A 22,118-nucleotide genomic window follows, 5' to 3' on the forward strand; every position below is an offset into this window, starting at 1 on the left:
TCACAATCCGGTACTGGATTAAATAGACTGCTCTTAATTTGAAAGCAATGACATGGCCCTTCATTTTTTCAGGTGTGCTTAAATTAAAAATTGAAAATGTTATGTATATGGCAACACCATTTCCAAAAGCATTTGGAGGGGTCGTAATGCCTCGTAAAACGTCATGGTCAAGCCAGCCACTCCCCTCCGCGAGAGACGTGTACTCGTTTCTAATTTGCTCAAGCATAATAAAAACATTTTCACGCGTATTTACGGCAATAATTGTAGTAGTACTAAATTTTTTTTAAGTTTCTCACATGCAGAAATCATACAACTTTACATAATTATCGACTATATAAATCTGTTTCCTACAACAACAACAACAACAACAACAACAACAACAACAACAACAATAATAATAATAATAATAATAATAATAATAACCTAAAGCAACATGTTTATGGTTATTTTCCAGTTAAACAAAATCGTAGCTGACACATTCGTTCTTTCATTATATATATTAAATCTGATTTAATAATTTATACATGCTTGTGAGAATTATGCTATTATAATAGATATTAACGATGCGTTCTAATAAAAGAAATTCTCGGAATTAGGGCTGTATTTTCAATTATACTCTAAAGAAAAAAAAAAGATAATTTTGCCCTCCCTAAACATGGCGATCTCTGGCTTCACCGACTGAACGTTGCAGCAAATTCATTCACCGGTTGGAAGTGAAGCCTTCTTGCCAGTAGTATCTTTAACCTCTGAACCCCCGAGTGTGCCAGTCCTCCGCCATATTGACTGTTGTCTTGACTGGAGGAGATAGAGAACATTTTGAGGTCCGAGAAGAAACGAAAGTGTGCTCGTAGAAACATTGAAACTGGTGCAAACTTGGCCAAAGCGTCCCGCAAACACCACAGTAATGGCGAGGAAGAAAAGCAAGCAACAAGGGGTCGGCCAGAAGGAGCTTGTGCCTGGACAGCAGCCCGCACCGAAGAGCTCTGTCTCTCCCGGCGATGCAGCTGGCGGTGGCGGCGGAGGAGGAGATGCTGGGTTGGATAGGCTGGCCAGCACCAGGGCGAACCAGGTAGCTAAAGAAGCAACCCATCTGTAAAGACTGCTCGGCCTGTGTTCCTTCTCCACTCTGCTAATCCAAACAGAACCGTACTGTTCTTTCTTTTTAAAAATTTAATTAACGAAAACCGCTGAGGTAAAATCAAATGCATTCGCTCCGTACTTGAAAGCTATTTCACACTTGATGTACTTGTCGTGGATGTGGAGCTTGATCGCCTTGGATGTGCAGGTCAGCACATAAGCTGGATTGAGGGAGGAGAATCCGGGAGCTTTGCAGCCCCATCTCTTGTGTCGGACAGGTGACATTGTACCTCGGACAGGTCGTCCCGTTTCCAGCCTTTAAAACTCTTCATCCGCCCAGCTAGCGTTAGCCTCAAGGCTAGTCAGTGTGCTGCAAACGTGCTTCATCCCTATGTGCAGGAGCGCTCTGCAAGCACAAGCTAACAGCTTAGCAGCCCACCGGGCTACAGGAGAGAATGGGTTAAAAATTATTATGCCAAATCTCATTAGGATTTTTCTTTCTTTTTTTCGTCGTGTCTTGTTTTTTATGATCTGTTTGGGAGGTGGAAACTTTAACTGTAAACGCATCATTTTGTTATGTCTTAATGAGACCGTCATTTGCACTGAGCATGTAAAACGATGTCAAAACTACACGATATGACTCAAATTTAACATTGTTTCTTTTTTAATTAAATTATAAAACATAACTCCAGCTGATGCGAATTTTGCTGAGTCTGGGTCAGTTACACTCAAAATTTCGAACAAGCTTTAAAACTATAATATTTATTTATAATCAGTTTTCCCTTTTAACTACTATAATAAGATATAATAACAATAAAACGGAACATGTTTAACTTAATGTGACTCTTTTAAACAATAACATGTAGTTTTGTTTATTTTTTTCTTACAAATAAATCATTAAACATATATTGTGGCATGGATGTAACTTATGTCTAGCTATATATGATTTATAATCATGTGATTCAGTGTTATACATACGCAGAATTGGAGTTGACTTCTGTTGACATTTGTTAGTTTATTGATACCCCACGATTATGGTCATCAATGTCTCTACTTTTCTTTTTTTCACTGAGTCAGTGAGTGGAATCGGATAAATCTAATGCTCCAAAAATGTAACCAATCTAAAATACTTCTTATGCCATGAAGCTCCACATAGACAGTTCAAAACAAACCGAACATTACATCTCCTTACTGACTATTCTGGTTTCTGTTGGTCAAATTCATGTTTAGTGCTGTAGTTTCAAAGCCTTTTTGATAATCTAAACAGATTTTCGCAAAACCGTAACATTATTCTTAAACTTGATGAATCTGCAGAGTGTTTATAGAGGGTTTCTGAAAGATTTTAAAAAGTCAAAAAGATCATTTTTAAAGTTTTAGGCTCTGGAAAGTGCACATATGTCCAGTTAATTCCTAACTGTGTATTCTTTATTAAGTGCTGTTTTTTGTTGGGTTAATTTGTTCTGTGATTAGTAGCTCTAGCAGAGGATTTAGTTATTACTTGTGAAAGTGTGTTTCATCTCCCGTGACTAAACTATGACTCCCATGTTGCAGGGAAGCAATAAACTCAGCTGAAAAATAATGATTACATAATGCACAGCGTACTGTAGGTCCGGAAGGTAAGATACCCTAGCTGTAAACAATTTACGTTGACAGTGATGTACTAATTGTCCACTCACTTTGTACTCAGAATTTGTATTTTCCAAGTTCTGAGTCAGGAAAACAAGCAGAATGCTCCCTAAAGTCAATCTTTGGACCAGAAAAGCTGGAGCTGATGAAGAAACTCTGAGCTTAATATCTTATATACCTGCATGCACACAGAATGTAGTAACAGTTGCCCATATTTACCATTTATTAGCACTTCATTAAACCAGGCCAACACAGTAAAATATCTATTTGCGAATATGTTCCTTTCGTGTTTGAATACAGGAAGTTGAAAGAAATAGGCTCGTTGTTGTTGGTGCCAAAAGAAAAGGCAAATCCCTCAGTTTTCCCTCTTGCAACCAGAACCCTCTAACTCAGGGGTGACTCCCTGCTCTGAAATCTGAGACTACTTGAACGCAGATATAACTCGTTGTAATCAACTAAGAAAAAATCTATATTAACTGGTAAGTGTTATTTTTTTCACATAATTCTTAGATTTAAATCATAATGACATCAGAAAGGTTTCTAATGATGTTCCATTTATCCTTTTGAAACACGAAGAAACATTTTATTACTTTTCTAATAAAGCACTCAGTTGTGTTTCTGTTTTTTTTTAATTTTTTATCTTCCTTCCAATAATTTTAAATAATAAAAAAAAAAAGACTTTGCTCCTTACTAGTATAACTCTTTGCATTATTTAAAATTGCTGGCCAGTCAGATTATAAAGCCCTACACACTCCAGAGCCCCTGAAGTCTGTCTTGTGATACTAAGCAATATGATTTCAAATTAACTTGTCAAGTGTGTGACACTATAGGGCCATTATTAAGCACAATGTTCATTTACACTTAGTAATAAGCCAGTTATGGCACTTAAAATTGACATTTTGTAGCTGCCTTTAGATTGTGGTTCAAATCTTTTAGGTGTTTTAAAGCAAACTGAGTTTTGTGCAGACATTGCAAGAAATATCTATCTTATTATTGTTTATATCTGCCTTTAAAAGAGCAAAATGGTGATATCACAATATGAAGGAAAAAGAAAATGGTGGCTGTCTGTTCATTGAGTACTATGGGTCTCAAAGAGAAGAATAAATAAGAGGGAAGTATTCAAGTGATAAAACAAACAAAGACTCAGTAGTAGTTCTTAGGCCAAGTAAAAAGCAAGCAACTCTTCTGACGCTTAGAAGTTTTCTATTTATATTCACCCGGCTTCAAATTGGTTCAAGCTTATTATGGCGCCACATGAAATCAGGCTTCAATCCCACAGTTCATTCGATCTTAAACAGTCATCACATTCTTTCTCTCTGTATCTACCTAGCCCATGCACACCTGCTGCCTGCTGTGCCATCGAGAATTCAAGGACTGGGGAGCGGGTTCTGTCAACGGGCTTCCCGCCGGCCACGGGACGAAGCTGGCCGACGCGGTGCCTGCACTTTCCCAGGCCTTATTGCGGGAGGCGCCGGGTCGAAAACTGGCCGACGCGGTGCCCTCGCTGTCCCAGTCCCTGCTGGGAGAGGTCCCTCTGTGGATCTGTCAGAGCTGCTGCAAGAGTGTGGAGGAGGAGGAGAGAAGGAGCACGCAGGAGCAGCCCTCATCGGTACATTAAACAAAAAAAATTAAACGGTTTGGCTCAGGCGAAGTTTTACTCTACTCCTGCTTTCTTATATTTGGATAATGTGTTTGATTGTTTTGATTAATAAGTTTTGATTACTAATGTGTTCTGGGAGAACCTGTTTTTGATTTGCTTCATATGGGGATGCAGGTTCTGAAACATCTGATTTGACTGATTTGACTCCCCTAATTGTTGAATGCATTAAAACTAAGAACTCCCATCTTTCTTTGGTCCATAATTCATCATCCAACAGCATGCACTTAAATGTCCTTTTTTCAGCTAACTAATTGATGCGTAGTTGGGCATAATCGAGTATTTTCTTTTAGTTTTCCACTGAATGCAAAACAACATCTAACATGGAACCTGCAGCACATTTTTTCTATTTTATTTGTCCTGAGAAAAATAAAAGTGGAATTGCTCAAACTCATAATTAGCTGCTCAGACCTTAAATAAAAACAGATAGTGGTATGTCAGAAAAAAGTCTAACGTGTGCACTTCCAGTTCAAATTGTAAATGTGTTAAACGTTAGAAAAAACAAGAAGCAGTCTTTTTACCGTTTGTTTTTCTCATTAAAATAGTTTAACGCATTTCTAAGCTGTTTGACCTTTATCTTACTCTCCTGTCGGGTTCTTTTACTGCCAAGATTTAAGTCAATAAAAGAAGGCCAGATGAGTAACTAATTGGTGTTTTGTTTTGTTTGCTTCTTTCAAACTAGGTACCATTGTCACACTCTTCCTCCTGTAAGTCCCAAAGCTGTGGGAACGGTTACCCGGAGCAAAGTACTGTAGATTGGGACCCGAGTTCCTTCCTGTCGGCCCACAAACTGTCAGGTCTCTGGAACTCGGCCCACTCCAACGGAGGCGAGAACTGCAACCACAACACTTCTTTGCACTCACAAGGTCTGTCATCACAAGGTAAGGAACAAAGGCATCAATGACACACACACACACGGTGATGGATGAAGGTTTCTCCAGGCTTAAGATCCAGATGTTGAGTTGGTGGTGTTGTTCAGAAGAAACTGAATGGAATTTTATTGGTTGGCATCTTTGCTCTGCTACACCTAAAGAAGGATAAAATAAAGTTTTGGCTCAGAATTATTGCAGGTAAAATGATAACTACAAAGTTACTGCATGTGTAGGCTGGTGTTTAGTCTGAGTTATTAATGAATGATGGTGTTAACATAAGAAAATAAAGAAGATGAAGTAGTGACTCAACTATTGATCAGCCAATAAATTAAATAGACTTGATCTGGTGATTGGTGATCGCTAGGTCAAATTCTGAAAAATTAAATGCTGTTCTCTGGCATAGACAAATGGTATGTTGGATACTTTTTTATTTTCAGTTGAGGAAAAATCTTTGTGTTTAATTGCTGAATTAAACCTAGTTTGTCCTAAATTGGTATCGAACCTTAAAGAATGTCAATAATCTGTCGGGCAGTGAAGGTTTGATCAGAGTGTGACGCAGAAGCTGCTCTGTCTTAAACTTGTTCAACAACTGAAAACCATTTAAATGGACAAGATCATCATTTTTAACATTTTAATGGTTGGAAAGGAATAGAACCAACAGTTTATTGCTCCTCAAAAATTTTCAAAAATAAAACATAATCCCAAAGAGTAAACTTCTTAAATGCACAGTATAAATTACTCAAAAACAAACTACATATCATCTCTTAATAGTCTTGCAGAACTGGTGACATCTACTATTGTGTTCTGACCTATCGACAATTCATAGTCATTATCTGAGTATCAAATAAGTACACAAATGCGTTTGCATTTGTGTCTAAACCAACTCTTCAATTTTAGCCCCAAAATGAACCCATGTTTCTTCACTTGCAAAGTTGTTAGACATTTGAAGCTGTGCTCAAACAGCTGTTTTTTTGTCAGGGACCTGTCTTGGTTTTTGAATTTTACGAGTTTTGTTAAAAGTAGGCAGCAAAAAGATGTTTCCACTTCGACAGTCTTAAAAAGCCACAAAACACTTTGACCAATAAAGAGTAGAGCAGGTAGTTTCCTAAAAAGTAAACATTAGTGTTGAATAGAACAAATTAGAAATATAATCAATGGAAGAAAAAAAAGACTAGAAATTAAAAAAACAACATGAATGTAATTGTTGTTTTTTATATTCAATTCAATTAGATTTCATGTCAACTGCATGCTTTGCAGTTGATCCTTGTTTTCAAACAATGCAATCAAGTTCAGTTTATTATTCAGATTGGTTAAAAATAGTTCTACTTAAGACTTCATTGAGACTTCGTTGTAGAGTTTACTTTAAATACACCAGAGGACCTGTAGCTCTGATCTGGAAAGAAAATTTGAATTGGTAATGTAAGATTGAGGCTTAAACTTGGAAAGTGAAAGTAGTCAAATGATGCTTGCATGCATCATGAAGTCGCATGTCATTCTTGAAAGGTTTAATTGTTTAGTGAATAAGAAGCAAAGGGTGCAGAGCACTGACACACCAATGGAACAACATAAATAAGAAAGGAACAAGACATGTCAACATCTGAAGTGTCTTTCTACTTCAGTTATAAGTAGGTCAACACTTTAAAATGTAATTCAAAGAGATTTACCAGCTGGACCGAAAAGTGTCAAAAAATACTTGTCAGCTTGTTTTTTAGTAGGAGCAATAAAAATTAGTTATAATTGGATAGTTAAACATCCCCTCAAAGAAAAGAGACGATTTCACAAAACAAACTCTAATCCTGAAAGACTTCTACATGCTTCTGTCTGATATTGATGGTTCAATTACACCAAAAGGTCTGATGCTTATTCCTGTTTCTATGTGTTGATCGGTGTGAACTATGGAAATGAACAGCTATTAAGCCCTCTGTTATCTGAGATATTTTAGACATGTTTCTATTTACAGGGCTAACAGCCTGTCACGAAAAACGGGGGCTTCACGAAGCACCTGGAAAATCGGCAAAAACCTCAAGTCCTAAAGTCTGTCCCTACAGTCACCCGTCATCCCAGAATTCCAGTGGATCCTCTGCTGGGAACTCCCAGTCTACCTCAGCAGACCTCTGTAAGACCACACCCAAGCACTTCAAGACCATGTGTCGTCGACCAACGCCACCAGGTATTTCGTTTTGTTTAGTTTGGGTCAGTAGTCTTATTAAAAGTAGTAACGTACCGATGAAATATTTTGTTGCCAGTTTTCAATTTCTGACTTTATTCATGCACAGGGTAATTTAAAGGGCTTTAAAGAAAAATCTCTTGGGTGTTTTCTAGAGCGAAAGCAATCAGATTGTACAGTTGCTTACTATCCTGATCAAATAAGATTGCTAACTGGAAGTAGCATGTAAAGTTTTTTTCTTTATCTTAAATAAACAACTGCTGATCAGGTACAACCTTTTGGTAAAATAAATTTTAAAAAACTGTATTTGTCTTAGGAACAAATATGATGGAAAGTTTAATTTTATCCAACTGAATATTTTACTTTATGCCACTAATTAAGTTATGTTTTTTTCTTTGTATCCCAAAAAGATTTACTTAGTCATTTTTATGTGACTAAAAAATTACTAAGTAAAATATTCTTAAATATTTTTTATTAAAAAAAAACAGAGTTTAATTTACCACTATCTTAAGCAAATGTAATTCTATTACTATTTTGATTTCCCAAGTTACATAAGACATGCAAAAACATATCCATTGTAGCGACATAAAATGTCCCAGAGATGTAATTTATTTTGAAGCCCATACAGGAATTGCTCATTTCTAATTCCTGCTGTCAATCCTTGTATATACCCTAGAGCTAATTTTTAATGTGTGTTTTTGTCCAGGGGAAGCCTTTCATCCCAGTGACCACCATCAACATGCAGACTTGTCGGTACCGCCCAACAGTCCCACCGGTCTCTCCTCCCAGCATTCCTCCCTCCTGCCCCCAAAGCCAAACTCCGGACAGCACGGCCACGTCACCTCGTCCTGCGGCACTGGCGTGGCAGCCCAGACTTCTTTCTCCCCACTGGTACCAAACCTCCACAACACCACAGCCAAACTCAACTCCCCAAGTCCAGACAGCCCAACATCGGTTCATAAACCCAGTTCATGCAAAAACTCCCACATTCCTGCGGTAAATACACAACACGGCAAACTAGGAACGTCTGTAATGGGCTGTAACCACTCTTGTAACGGACACAACCCGGGAACTGTGGCCGCTTCAAATGTAGGGCATCTGACGGCTGGAGCCTGCAGGTTAGAACTGGTGTCTCTGTTTATGTGAAATTAGAAAATTTATGTATTTATTGAAAGTAAAAAACAATTTATGTGGGGGTCTTTTGCAGGGATCAGGCATGTAAAGGGCACAAAGTGACAAATGGGACATTGTGCCACCCATTGTCTGAGCTGGAAGAAGGTGAGGATGAAGACAGCAGCTCTGAGAGGAGCTCCTGTGCCTCCTCTTCAACCAATCAAAAGGACGGGAAATACTGTGACTGCTGCTACTGCGAGTTCTTTGGACACAATGCGGTAGATTTGTTTTTTCTTCCTTTGAGATAGAAAGCAAGAAATGGAAAGCATTTGCTCTGCCAAACATGCGTCATATTTAAACATGTTTAACATCTTACAGCCTCCAGCTGCACCAACCAGCAGAAACTACGCTGAGATCCGAGAGAAGCTTCGCTCACGTCTAACGCGACGTAAAGAGGAGCTGCCACAGCGTCAGGATGCAGAGCTGACCGCAGTCAGTGCCATTGACAACAGGGACGTTGACGAGCTGCTGGACTTCATAAACAGCTCGGAGCCTAAACCAGTCAACAGTGCCAAGGCTGCCAAGAGGGCTCGACACAAACAAAAGAAAAAGGTGTGTTGACCTCTGAAAAAGTTGCTAAACAAATAATTTTACTTAACTGTGAATTTTAAACAAAACAAATACTGTAGATATGATTTTTTTTAAAGCTTAAAGCTCAAATCTTTGTCCGGCAATAAAAGGTCAAGTCTATTATGAGCATATTTGTAACTTCAGATTTAATTTTGTCATAAAAAATTGATAAACCGTGATTTGGGACAGTTCTGGCCTTAAGATTATAAAATTGGACTTCAAGGACATTTTAACGAGCTTCAACCATGCTTGACTTCTGGTACAGTGATCCTAGTACTGTTAATACTTAAGTTGACTCCGCCAAACATACTTCTTGTGATCTTGGCCAAAAAAGATAAACATTGTGCTCAATATAGTTTTGCCTGCAAAATGTATTTGAGCTTGAAGGTGTCTGCTTGGGAGCAGATGATTCTTTTTGGACAAGTCGTTTCCAACCTATGTTGATGTTTAACTGGACGTGTGCACTGGTGAACCAGCATCTTCAAACCTGTGATAAAATGAAATCACATTGGCTCTTGTATTGTTCTTGAACATCATAATTAAAATAGTTTTAACCTGCAATAAATTCAAACTTGTGCATCTCAATTTTGTTTTCAAATTATAATGTTGTTTAATGTTGCCACCGCGACATTAAACAATTTCAATAAATAATCAAAAAACCAGGATCAATATGACATTCATGTAGATTAGTGCATACAAACATCTCTAAGGAAGTTCTGAATTGTGTGTATGTGTTTGTACTTAAGTTTGCTCCTGAATTTGTTCCTCTTATGATGCAGGAAAAAGCTCAGCAGGTTAACACGGGTTCTGCTGGCAGTGAACCCCAGTCCGGTGCGCCTGAGGAGCCCGTAGATGAGCCCATCCCCGATGGCCCTGAAACCAGTCGGCTTCTTGACTGGCCTCAGCTGGAACTTGAGCGAGTCAACAGTTTTCTCACAAGTCGACTAGAAGAGATAAAGAACACCATCAAAGACTCGATTCGGGCCTCGTTCAGCATGTACGACCTCAATCTGGACGTCAATGACTTTCCCAAGAAGGCGGCTACATTGGAGGGAAACCACCTGCTGTCCCATCTCAACGGTTCCTCTGACTTGCAGCAGATAGACCTGGACCTTTCTCCTCTCTCGCTGGGAAGCTTTAAGAGCCACCTGGACCTGGTTAACGGATGGGAGGACACGAATATGTCCTCTTCTCCCAACGCTGCTGCCAACACCCCATCAGGTGTCAGTGCTGCTTCAAAGGACACCCAGCGGTTGCACACTACAAGCAGTCTCTCAAAGCTCGCTATAGTTCGCTCCCCAGAAAGATGCACTTCTGCTGGATCTGACAGTTTGCCACAGGTGCCAGCCCAAGCGACGGCAAAATCAAAGGAGGATGCTCCTGATCCCAAGAGCACTGGAAACGTCGGCGCAAAGTCGAAGAAGAATAAAAAGCAGCAGCTAAAACAGGAGCAGTCAGTATTGGAGCAAAACTCTATCAAACCAACCAAAGCTGCCTCTGGGAACGAAGCACAGAAAACCAATGAGTCTAAAGACACGGCATCTCACGGCTCAAAGGCTGGGAGCAAACAGCCTCAGCAGCCAGCGGACAACCAGAGGAATGGGCCTAAGAAAACGGAGGAGGGGAGGCCGTCCAAACATGTGTCAAATGGAGCAAACGGCCTTGTGGGTGCACCAAGGGGGAAAACTGACATGGAGACCCGAGGAGGCCGATCTGAGCAGGAATCAGAGAGTAAAGCTCCCACCTCCATTCCTCTAAATGGGCCTCCACTGCAACAACCCAAGGGGAAAAATAAGAAGAACAAGAATAAGGGAGAAAAGTCCAACAGTGCTATTGGTACGGGGGCAACAGCTTTGTATTTACCACATTATGCTGAATTTGAGTCTTCCCATCTAATGTTGCATCTTTATGTCACTTCTTCAGATGATGTATTTCTCCCTAAAGATGTGGATCCCACAGAAATGGATGAGATTGATCGGGAAGTTGAATACTTTAAAAGGTAATCACAATACAGCTGTGACTTAGTTGAAACCATATATGCACTAAACAGAATTTTGAGCTCAGATTCCGATCTTAGTTTTTTTATAAAGCTTTAAAAAAGCTTTTAAATGGAGCTGCCGATGCAAATTCTTGCCATTTGTCATTTTATTCTTTATGAAAAAAACAGCATGATAAATGCACAGTATTGAAGATAGTTTTTCCTTCCTGACTGAATGTAGTGTGAAGTGCTGTGGAGTCCTCTGGACTAGCTAAATCACTAGACAAGTACAAGCCATTTACTATTCTATATTAGCAATTGGCAGATTTAGCATAAATAAATAAAAAAAATTGGGAAGGGGTTGTAAACCTTTAACTCTGAGATTTCTAAAAGGTTGTGTTATTTTCGAATCAATAGTGGTATGTTGAACAAAAGGTAAATGAATAAAACCCAACATGTCTGTTTTACTATGTTATCTATTTAAAGAGTAGATTTTCATGATGGAGACAAACACTTTTTCACACCACTGTACATTTCTGTGATTTTCTAACTTCATTTTGAAGAACTCAGTGGTTCTGGTAAAAGTTACATTTGAGTCTTTTTCAGTCAGTAAGCAATTCCACATGGAAAAGTGCTGTTTGGGTGAACTGGTAGCTCTTAAGTTATCAGAAAAAGATCTGGGTTTTGATCCATCTAGTAACCCATAGAGGCTGTTCGAGTTGAACATCTGCTGATTTCTCTGTTCACACCTGTCAGTGTTAGCCTTATTTGCATCACTAATCCAGCTTTTTTTATCTTTGCTTCTCATAGGTTCTGTCTTGACTCAGCAAAGCAAACTCGCCAGAAAGTAGCAGTGAACTGGTCCAACTTCAGCCTCAAAAAGGTTCCTTCCAATGCAGCTCAATAACTTGGATGAAATTCAGAGGGGGAGAAAAAAATTCTTCACATCACAAACTCTCTCAACAGAGCCCGGTTTGGCCTGAGCCCTTCTCTCATTCCCAGTTTTCTTCTCCTGATAAAGCCAAGGGACCCTGGTTTCAAAATCTTGCTCTTCACTAAAAAGACTGAAAAGCGACTCGTGGCCGTTAAGCCACTTGGCGTTCTCAAGGCCAACTCTACCCTTTTGCTATGAATGCAACGTGAACTGAATGAGTGATGCAGAACCGTAGAAAAGTCTGTTGATTCAACTGCATCCATGTGCTTACGTATGTAGTATGTAAACAATTACATGAAATAAATGGTTTTATCACAAATCTGTGAAAGTTTAACGTTGTTAAACTGATGAATTACAATGAAGTCAAATGGAATTGGTGCTTATCATCCATCACAACCTGCAGTCTAATCCAAATATGCTAATAATGTACAGAATGGAGCACAATATAATATTTTGAACTAATATTAAGAAAACACAGCTACCATCCTAAGTTACAGATAAAACAGGATGTGCCGCTTTTAGTCTCAAAGAGACTGAAGTCAGTCCTGGCACTGAATTGGATACTTGTTCCTACACTTGATTACGATCAACAATCTACCTTTCACTTGACCTACCTGCTAGACTTTCTTGTTATGAAATTGAAAAAAATAATACAGCATGTTTTTTTAAAACAATAGATATGAGAGCAACACTAATAATATTCATGTTGTCACTTATTAAATTGAGTTTTTGTTTTACATTTGGCCAATGGGATGCATGATAAATGTGATTTCTATCAGCCCTCCCTCCTACCCCCCTGCAGATGCATCCCTGTGCATGATGAAAAGGAACTAAACTCTTTGCTCCTATCTTGTATTGGAAAATTGTGTTGCTTCAGTGTCGGTCCCTCTTTGGTGTTAGTTATGAAGAACTACGAAATCCAATACACTCTGAGACTATGTGTTGAAGAAACCCCTTTGCCATGAAGTGCTTATTCTCTAAACTGCTATTTCATTCCCTGCTTGGCAGCGCACTGTGCAATGTTCACTCCAACATTGGAAACGCATTGTTTGTTGCAGTTAATTTAAATGCTTGTACATACTGAGTGAATATTTTTGGCCCCTTCGAGTCTTTTTCTTACCTTCCTGAGGGTTGTTTGTGTATATGTGTGAGCTCCATTTTTCATTCATTATGCTCTGACCTGTACTGTTAACTTGACGCCCTCCTCCCAAGTGTTTTCTTGGCAAAAATAATAGAAACAGACCTTTAGGACACAAGCCTTTGGCTTCACACCAGTATCAATGTTTTTGCCTGATGGCTTTCATGAAGATGGATGATTTTTTTAATTATTATTTTAAATCTGTGCTGAAATTCTGTTTTTAATGTAACATCTCTGATGCTTTCCAGGTTATACTCAACTAGAAAAGATTACCTTAATGTTTCGAATGTAGATTTATACTATACCAATAACAGCCAAGTGTATGTTGGCTTGTTTCTTTTTTTAATTCACTTTTGATACTGTGAAAAAAAAATCTTTCGTTCGGAAAGATTAAAACAATACAGTTTTGACAAAATCAGGTGTGGTATTCTTTTTTTTTTTTTTTTTTTTTTATTTTAATTTTGTCTCATACCTGTATCCGTACCGCTGTCTCGCCTGTTTGGAAGATGTGGCTCCGGTTGATCTGACCCGCCTGGCGTTCCGTACACTAGCAGTTTCTGTTGCGTAAACAGGAGGAGTTGATCAATTAAATTGTTGTATTATGATCTGTAGCTAACTTATAATATATACAGGGTAAAGTTACGTAAATATTAGATAAAATGGAGACCGAAAATCGGACTCGAAAGGTAAGTTAAGATCAAACTGCGGGGGCTAAACGGGTGAAGCTAGCTAAGGAAAGCTAATATGAAAATGCTAACAGTTTTTTCTATCAGTGAAGGTCTAGCATAATTTCACATAATATAGTACATTTAAATGTAAATAAAATCACGTAGAAAGTGTAAAAATACATTTTTGTAATATGATGCAGGTATTAAAACTAAACTATATCAACACAGGCCTTACAAAGTGAGGTAGCCGTGCTATGTATGCAATTTAGGCTTTTCGAAGGCTATACGATTATCAGTGTCTGCTTCTATTTTAATGTAAATACGGTGGTGACATTTAAAACTGAGATGCGTGTTTATGTCAGAGAGCATTTCTTGGAGACTTGAAGGTTGATGTTCGTGGTACCAGCTTTAATTACAAAAATGAGGGCCACTACGAACAACTGTCTATATACCACGCTAATATGAATTTAAATTTCTGAAATGAATCATTCAGACACAATGAAGTTTTACAAATTTTTCTCAGAATTTTATTTTTGAATTATCATGGCATCTGTCTCCCCTCCCCCCCCCCCAGAGATCCCATGGAGGTGAAGAAAAGTCTGGCTCAGAAGGATCGGAGGATGATGATTATGTCCCATATGTTCCAGTCAAAGTTAGGAAACAGCAAATGGTGAGTTATCTTGCATTAGTAATGTTATGAAACAAAGAAGTGACAAATTTAATGTTTAGGTTCTTGTTCCACGTGACCAAATTAATTTACATGAACCTTTTTTCTTAATATTTATTAAATCATTTCCCCCCCTTATATTAATCCCATTATGAAACCACACACCAATAATTTTCATCATTTTACTTCATTATTATTGTAATAATCTGAATCTTGGGGGTGGGGGGATAATTTTCGTCAAAGTCGAGTAAATTAATATTAAGGGTTTGTTAGGCCTTTAATATTTTGAGTTACTTAACTTTATGTTGTGCAGTTGTACTTTAAGTTAGTATGTAGTCAAGCTTTTTGAATGTTCACAGCTCCAGAAGATGCTACGCCTGCGTGGAAAGGCCGTAGATGAGGAGCAGAAGGATAGCGGAGAGGAGCAAAGGGATGAAGAGGAGGGCCTTGGTCCACGCTCCAATGTTAGTCTCCTCGACCAACATCAACACCTCAAGGAGAAAGCAGAAGGTTCAGAGCAGAGCTTCTCCGTGTAACACTTGTCTCTATTTTCTGTCTTTACGTTAAGGGATCTGTAACAGTTTTTACTTGTCTGTGTATGCAGCTCGTAAGGAGTCTGCAAAAGAGAAACAGCTGAAGGAGGAAGAGAAGATTCTGGAAAGCGTGGCTGAGGGCAGAGGTACATGAACACAACCAAGACCCTCAGAAGTCAGAGTAATTCAGTGGTGAAATTGAGAAATGTGTAGATGACAGAACTAATTGCACAAACTTATATCTTTTCTTCTAGCTCTGATGTCTGTAAAGGAAATGGCCAAAGGTATCATATATGATGACCCAATTAAAACAAGGTGAAGCTTTACGTAATGAAGCTTTTTTTGTGTTTGTTGGACTTTATTTTTTTTGGTGGTGAGGGCTCATTTGACTGATTATTCATTCGTAGCTGGAAGGCACCACGATACATCCTAAATATGCCAAACACAAGACATGAGCGAGTCAGGAAGAAATTCCACATCCTGGTGGACGGAGAAGGCATCCCTGCTCCCATCAAAAGCTTCAGGGAGATGAAGTTTCCGCCAGGTGACACCACTCGACACCTCCCACGTTAAAACTGCATTCTGTGGTTTTATGTCTCCCCTGTTAACATATTTCTGTCTTTACATTTGCAGCAATTCTAAAAGGTTTAAAAAAGAAGGGGATTGTCCATCCAACCCCAATTCAGATACAAGGAATCCCCACAGTGTAAGTGATGTGATGATCTCTGTTAGGATTTAATGCATGGAAAACTGTTTATGAACTGACAGTGCTTGTGTGTAGTCTATCAGGTCGAGACATGATTGGCATCGCCTTCACGGGATCAGGAAAGACTTTGGTCTTCACTCTACCAATCATCATGTTTTCCCTTGAGCAGGAGAAACGTTTGCCTTTTTTCAAGAGAGAGGGACCATATGGACTCATCATCTGTCCCTCAGTAAGTCATGCCAGACTCTTTCTTTTTTTTCTTGAAGAAACGAGAGAAATATTTGATGTTTTACTTGACAAACACCGGTTGATTAAATGACTTCGAAAATGTTTTTTATTTGTACTTGATAAGCCAAATTTTGGCAAATTGCCTTTTAAATAAGAATTTCAGTGGAAATGTGCCCATTGTATTGTCGCAAACAAATGAAGTTGAATGGAAGTAAAATAACAATGGAAATGGACAACTTTTATCATTTTGGCCATTATAAATGTGAGTAGAAATTATTCAGCAATAACAGAAGATGAATGTGTTGAGTCTAAATAATTGTTAGGCTTGATTTCAGAGAGTTTATATTGTAAAAATATTGTCGTACTTTAACTGGTTGCATTTTTCTGGTATTTATGTGAAAGAACCGCATGCTTTCAAAAAAGAAAAGTTACTTTGAAAAGATAAATTGTAATCAACAGCTAAAACACCTGGGAAAAAAAAGATATCTGAATCAATTACGAAAAGCCTGAACAATCCATCTCTACTATTCTGATTTCTTCAGACCAAAATTTGCTGCACATCTTAGTCCCCTCATATTATTTCAGTTTTAAACCTCAATTACATAAGCAATGGAAAATCTTTTACTTGTCATACAATAAAACATCTGCAGCCTTCTCCCCCCCAGCGAGAGTTGGCGAGGCAGACTCATGGCATCATAGAGTATTACTGCAAGCTGCTGGAAGAGGAAGGAGCTCCTCAGCTGCGCACAGCCCTCTGCATCGGAGGAATGTCTGTCAAGGAGCAGATGGAGGTGGTGAAACAGTAAGTAAGATTGATTGGCTTGTTCAGCGGTGAAAAATCTGTTCACTGTGCCATTTGGAAGTGTTCAGCTACGTCATTCTGAGACAAACACAGAATCTCAAGAAAGGGTTCCTATGAACCGTGTCACAAAGTGTAACGTCAAAAAGCAGAGTAGCTACCTGCTTTTGAGGATTTATTTCATTTATTTTATTTTTTTGTATTGTTTTCAGTGGCGTCCACATGATGGTCGCCACCCCTGGAAGATTGATGGACCTGCTACAAAAGAAGATGGTCAGTCTTGACATTTGCCGCTACTTGGCTCTGGATGAAGCAGACAGGATGATTGACATGGGGTTCGAAGAAGACATCCGGACCATATTTTCCTATTTTAAGGTGAGGCACTTGTGGTGTGAATAAGCGATGCTGGGGAACGGACCATCCACATGTTATCAGGCGTGTCCAGGTTTGGTCCCTGAGAACCACTTTCCTGCAACTTTCAAATGCAACCATTCTCAAATACACCTGAATTAAATGAATGGCTCGTTGCCAGGCCTCCACTGGGACAAATGGCTGCTGAGGAGGGAATTTTGTCATTTGATTCAACTGTGTTGGACAAGGGATATGTCTAAAAATTGCAGGACAGTAGTTTTTGAGGACTGGACTTGGGCTCCTAACTGATTAAAAGGAAAGGGGTTTTGTGGAAAAGAAAAGTTAAATGGATATTGTGGCCTAATGTACTAGAATTTCGAGGAAAGAGATTCATTTAGTTCAAATTGAAATAAGACTGGAACATAACAAAACATGGAAAAAGTGAATTGCTGTAAATACTTTCTGGATTGCCATAAATGCTTCCTGGTTTTGTAAGTTATTTATGAAATACTTGATATATTGACAGACTCTCAAAGCCTTTTTTGATGGTAACACTTGTCTGGACCATTAAACCAGTCACATTTTGGAGATTCCAGGACTCCAGCTGCATGGGGAAAAAAATGACAGTTTTGGCTCGAGCTAAAAGATCCTTTTAGGACATTTTGAAGTGACCTGGGCAAGTGTAGTTTAAGTGAGCGAGTGGTCAAATCTGGAGTGTTTGTTTTACAATACACACATCACAGTGCAGTTGTTGCAATTTTCATGTTCCTCTGTTCAGTGATCTGGGTGTCTTATTGTATATTTTAGTCACTGAATAGAAGTATTTTTTTTTTTATGTAGAAACATCTACGTGCTTTCTGGTGACATTTCTCTGGAATAAATTTGTTTTTCCTAAATTGTGTTTTCATTCTGGATCTTTCCAGAATTTTCTTTTTCTTCTTTGCGTTTCATTGCTAAGTTATAATTTTTCTCCTAAAGCTCAAAGGAAGTGAAGTTAATCATCTAGAATTGGCCACGTTGTGGGTTCCAGCTGCTGCACTCAATCTGTTGATGCAGACTATTTTCTCCATCTGTAAAAAAAAAACAGCCTTCCTGATTGTGTGTGTGCATATATGTGTGTTTTGTCCGTGTATTCTAGGGACAAAGGCAGACCCTACTTTTCAGTGCTACTATGCCAAAGAAGATCCAGAACTTTGCCAAGAGTGCTCTGGTCAAACCGGTCACTATTAACGTGGGCAGAGCCGGAGCTGCAAGCTTGGATGTAATCCAGGTACGTTTTTTCTGTGTCGCTGTAAAGCTTCTCAAATCTTCTCACAGATTTCATCTTAAAGATTTTCATGAGCTTATTTCTTTCCAATGCAGGAAGTGGAATATGTCAAAGAGGAGGCCAAGATGGTGTACCTGCTGGAGTGCCTCCAGAAAACCCCGCCTCCAGTAAGAATCTCAATTTACTGTGCAAACATCCTGACAAAATAAGCGAATATATGTAAAGCCACTGTTTGTTTTGACAGGTGTTGATATTTGCTGAGAAAAAGGCCGATGTAGACGCCATCCATGAATATTTGTTGCTTAAGGGAGTGGAGGCGGTAGCCATACATGGAGGAAAAGGTATGCAGAATTATGTTGATGCTGCTATGCAAAGCTATTAGGAGACAAAAACTGTGAATGAAGGAGTGTTTAACCCTGCATGAGATGTTCTTCTAAAATCTGCTTGTGTTTCCTCATTAATACCAGCAGATGTCGCCCTTCTCGCAAATGTCACAAGGTTGTGTGAAGCAGTCACTAATCAGGTGTAAAAACTAAGGTTTTATTTGTTGATTCTTTTTGCAGATCAGGAAGAAAGAACTAAAGCCATAGAAGCGTTCAAAGAAGGGAAGAAAGACGTTTTAGTTGCCACAGACGTTGCATCTAAAGGTCTCGATTTTCCAGCTATTCAGCATGTAGTGAACTACGACATGCCTGAGGAGATAGAAAACTACGGTAAAGAGGATATATGTTGATAAATGAATCTAACTACACAAGATTGTCACATTATGCAGTTGGTTGTGGACTTCTCTAATGCCTCTCTATCAAATGTTTGTTGTCTTAGTCCACAGAATAGGAAGAACCGGACGATCAGGCAAGACCGGTATTGCCACAACGTTCATCAATAAGGGCTGTGGTGAGGAAACATTGCTTTTGTTATCCAAGTTATTTATCCTCAAAATTGTTGTTCCTTTACTTTTACTTTGCTGCAGATATTACCAATATCTGTTGTACCTCCATCCATCTTTACTGTAGAGAAGTAAAATGTAGCCGTTTCAAGTGTTTTGTAGCCTCTAATAGGTTTTCTTCCAGGATTGCTCTGCATTAAACTTCGCCACCTGCAGAATCACACTTTGTATTTGTGTCAGACACTTTAACAAAGAAGTTTCAAAACCTTTAATATTTTGAAAGCAAAATATAATTTTCACTCTGCTTGATAGATTTGCGTAATGTTATTTAGCAAATTATTTCTATTGGCTAAATGTCATAAAAATAAGGGCAAAAGTGTGTCAGCGATGTATTAATGTCTTTAATGTCAGACGTTTAAAGTGTTTGGCAGTGTTGCCTTTCAACTATCTGACTTGGGTCAAACCTGTTGAGTTTTCTTCCCTCTCTGGTGTAACTGAGTCTATTTTGTAGGTCGCCTCACTCGCACATGCTTTTTGCCCACAACTTCTTCATAGGACTGAGATCAGGACTTTGTGGTGGCCACGTCAAAACATTGCCTTTGTTGACCTTAAGCCACTTTTCTCTGTTTGCTCAGTGTTGTTCATTTGGAAGATCAGTCTGCACCCAAGTTTTAACTTCCTGGATGATGTCTGTAGTTGTCGCTTTAATATTTCCACATAATGGTCTTTCTTCATAATGCCATCTATTTTATGAAATCCAGTTCTTTCTGCATCAAAGCGGCCCCACAACGTAATTCTTAGTGAGAATGATACAAGCAATACCCCTGTTTTTTCTTCTGGACGTCATTATGGCTAAACACTTCCACTTTACTGTCATCAGATCACAGGGCATGTCTCTAAAATGTCCGTGTCCATCTGCAAACTGCAGTCTGGCTTTTTTTGTTTCTTTTGAAGTAAAGTCTTCTTCCTCACTGAATGGCCTTTCAGTCCATGTCTGTACAGAACACATTTCACTGCGGAGAATGACACTGTCTTACCAGGTTCAGATAGCATCTTCACAAGGGTTTTGGCTTTAATTTTGGGGTCAGTTTGCACATTTTGGACCAAACTTGAGCGGTGTGACGGTTGGACGTTCCCAGCACGTCTGTACTTGCATGTTACACTTTGAACGGATGAACGCAACACCTGGAAGCATCTGGAAATGATTCCCATGGATGAACCAGAAATGTCCAAATCCATGACATTGTCATTGGGGCTTTCTCTTGTTGCTTAAAGAAACAGTAATCTTTCTGTATGTTAACTTCTGATTTTAAAGACATCAGTAAATAAATCTGACGCATTCTTTTTTTTCACTATGGTGGCCTTTAGTAAATAGAAGTAGATCTGGTCATTCTGAGCTTAAACAAGCCTTATTTAACTTCAGAGTCAGACAGTAAGAAAAAACGTGTTTCTATACTTTTATTCGGTGTATGTAAACTTCAATGCTACAAGGTCACTGCAACTTGACAAAAAGTGACAAATTGTAAACAAGATACAGTGATAAGACCTAATGAAAGTGCTGCCGAATCATCCTGACCAAATCTTCATCTGCCTTAGGACGTTAGTCCTCCAGTGGCAACTGGATCCAGACATTAAAAACCACCCAACTCTGCTGCCCAAGCGACTATTTTCTGTACATTATCTGTGAGGAAATGCTTGATGAGGGTAAACAAAGTAAATCTGTTCACCACAAGCCGATTTAGAAAATGAAGCTCCTAAAGTAAAGTTAAATGGCATTCACCAAATGCAAAATATCAGCTGGGCTAGTTCCTGTAAGTTGGTTCTATTTTAATGTCAGATTTGTATGTTCATGCTTTAGTGGGACAAAATAGACGCAAACTACTCAAACGCGGTTGACAGTAGTAATGAGTATTAGAGCAATAACGGTGGACGAATAAGTATCTAAAGTAAAATGGAGTAAGTTTTACAACGAAATGCTTCTCAAATAAAGTACAAATGCTCCAAAGACTGTATTTAAGTATAGTAATGACCAACATGGAGGAGCTGATAAAAGTTAACTGCAGGGTGAAACCAGCTAGGCTTCCGGGGACAAGAACTTGTGACGTTAGCTGGCCTCTTCACGGCTGAACTCAGCAGCGTTCGTCTCGTCTCTCCTAACAGACGAGTCTGTGCTGATGGACCTGAAAGCTCTGCTGGTCGAAGCCAAACAGAAGGTTCCCCCGGTCCTCCAGGTGCTCCAGACGGGCGACGAGACCATGCTGGACATCGGAGGTGAGCTACTTTGTTGTGACATTTCTGAACCCATGTCACCTCACGCCGCCGTGCGGCATTAGCGGTTTTATTCTAACACGTCCTGCTGCTGTGTCCTCCCAGGGGAGAGGGGCTGCACGTTCTGCGGTGGTCTCGGCCATCGTATTACCGACTGTCCCAAGCTGGAGGCCATGCAGACCAAGCAGGTCACCAACATCGGTCGGAAAGACTACCTGGCTCATAGCTCGATGGACTTTTAAATACTATTTTTGTTTTGTTTTTTACAAGAATGTAAGTTGTCCTGATGGAGGTGAAAATATTTCTGTGGAAACTTTACACTTACATGTAATGTCTCTGAATTGAGGAAGTTTATTTTATCATCCTCCTCTAGGTCTGTTAGACAAAAGTGATTGTTTTGCTTCTTTTCCTCTTAAGTTACTTGCTGTGAATATGTTTTTTTAAAATACTGCTAGTATCATCTGAACTGTAAATAAAACCTTTATATTTTATATGATCTTTTTGTATTATGTACAAAATTGAAGAAGTGTCGTGAGTTTTTCTACGAGGAAGT

The 22,118-nt window shown here is 39.0% G+C and overlaps 2 protein-coding genes across 3 annotated transcripts; both read left to right on the plus strand.

The window, feature by feature from the left end:
• Nucleotides 1-479: 479 nt before the first annotated feature.
• On the plus strand, nt 480-13,607 carry fam193b (family with sequence similarity 193 member B). Its single transcript, XM_023328916.1, has 10 exons — nt 480-1,069; nt 4,034-4,312; nt 5,043-5,241; nt 7,193-7,402; nt 8,106-8,517; nt 8,607-8,790; nt 8,891-9,124; nt 9,922-10,978; nt 11,066-11,141; nt 11,931-13,607. The coding sequence occupies exons 1-10, from the start codon at nt 905-907 to the stop codon at nt 12,025-12,027; spliced, it is 2,913 nt and encodes a 970-aa protein (XP_023184684.1). The 5' UTR covers nt 480-904; the 3' UTR covers nt 12,028-13,607.
• Nucleotides 13,608-13,642: 35 nt separating this feature from the next.
• On the plus strand, nt 13,643-22,056 carry ddx41 (DEAD-box helicase 41). 2 transcript variants are annotated; one of them, XM_023328095.1, is made up of 17 exons: nt 13,643-13,878; nt 14,435-14,530; nt 14,887-15,037; nt 15,132-15,206; nt 15,315-15,375; nt 15,468-15,604; nt 15,694-15,766; nt 15,842-15,995; nt 16,645-16,796; nt 17,006-17,168; nt 18,283-18,414; nt 18,507-18,578; nt 18,656-18,752; nt 18,975-19,124; nt 19,234-19,305; nt 21,458-21,568; nt 21,671-22,056. In XM_023328095.1, exons 1-17 carry the CDS (start codon nt 13,852-13,854, stop codon nt 21,805-21,807), a joined length of 1,860 nt encoding a protein of 619 aa, XP_023183863.1. In that variant the 5' UTR covers nt 13,643-13,851; the 3' UTR covers nt 21,808-22,056. The 2 variants fall into 2 exon arrangements, with proteins under 2 accessions (XP_023183863.1, XP_005795447.1); XM_005795390.3 differs by having other exon boundaries at nt 16,660-16,796.
• The last annotated feature ends 62 nt before the right edge of the window (nt 22,057-22,118 follow it).

This window comes from Xiphophorus maculatus, chromosome 23, assembly GCF_002775205.1.
Source record: "Xiphophorus maculatus strain JP 163 A chromosome 23, X_maculatus-5.0-male, whole genome shotgun sequence".
In the NCBI taxonomy this organism is placed as follows: domain Eukaryota; kingdom Metazoa; phylum Chordata; class Actinopteri; order Cyprinodontiformes; family Poeciliidae; genus Xiphophorus; species Xiphophorus maculatus.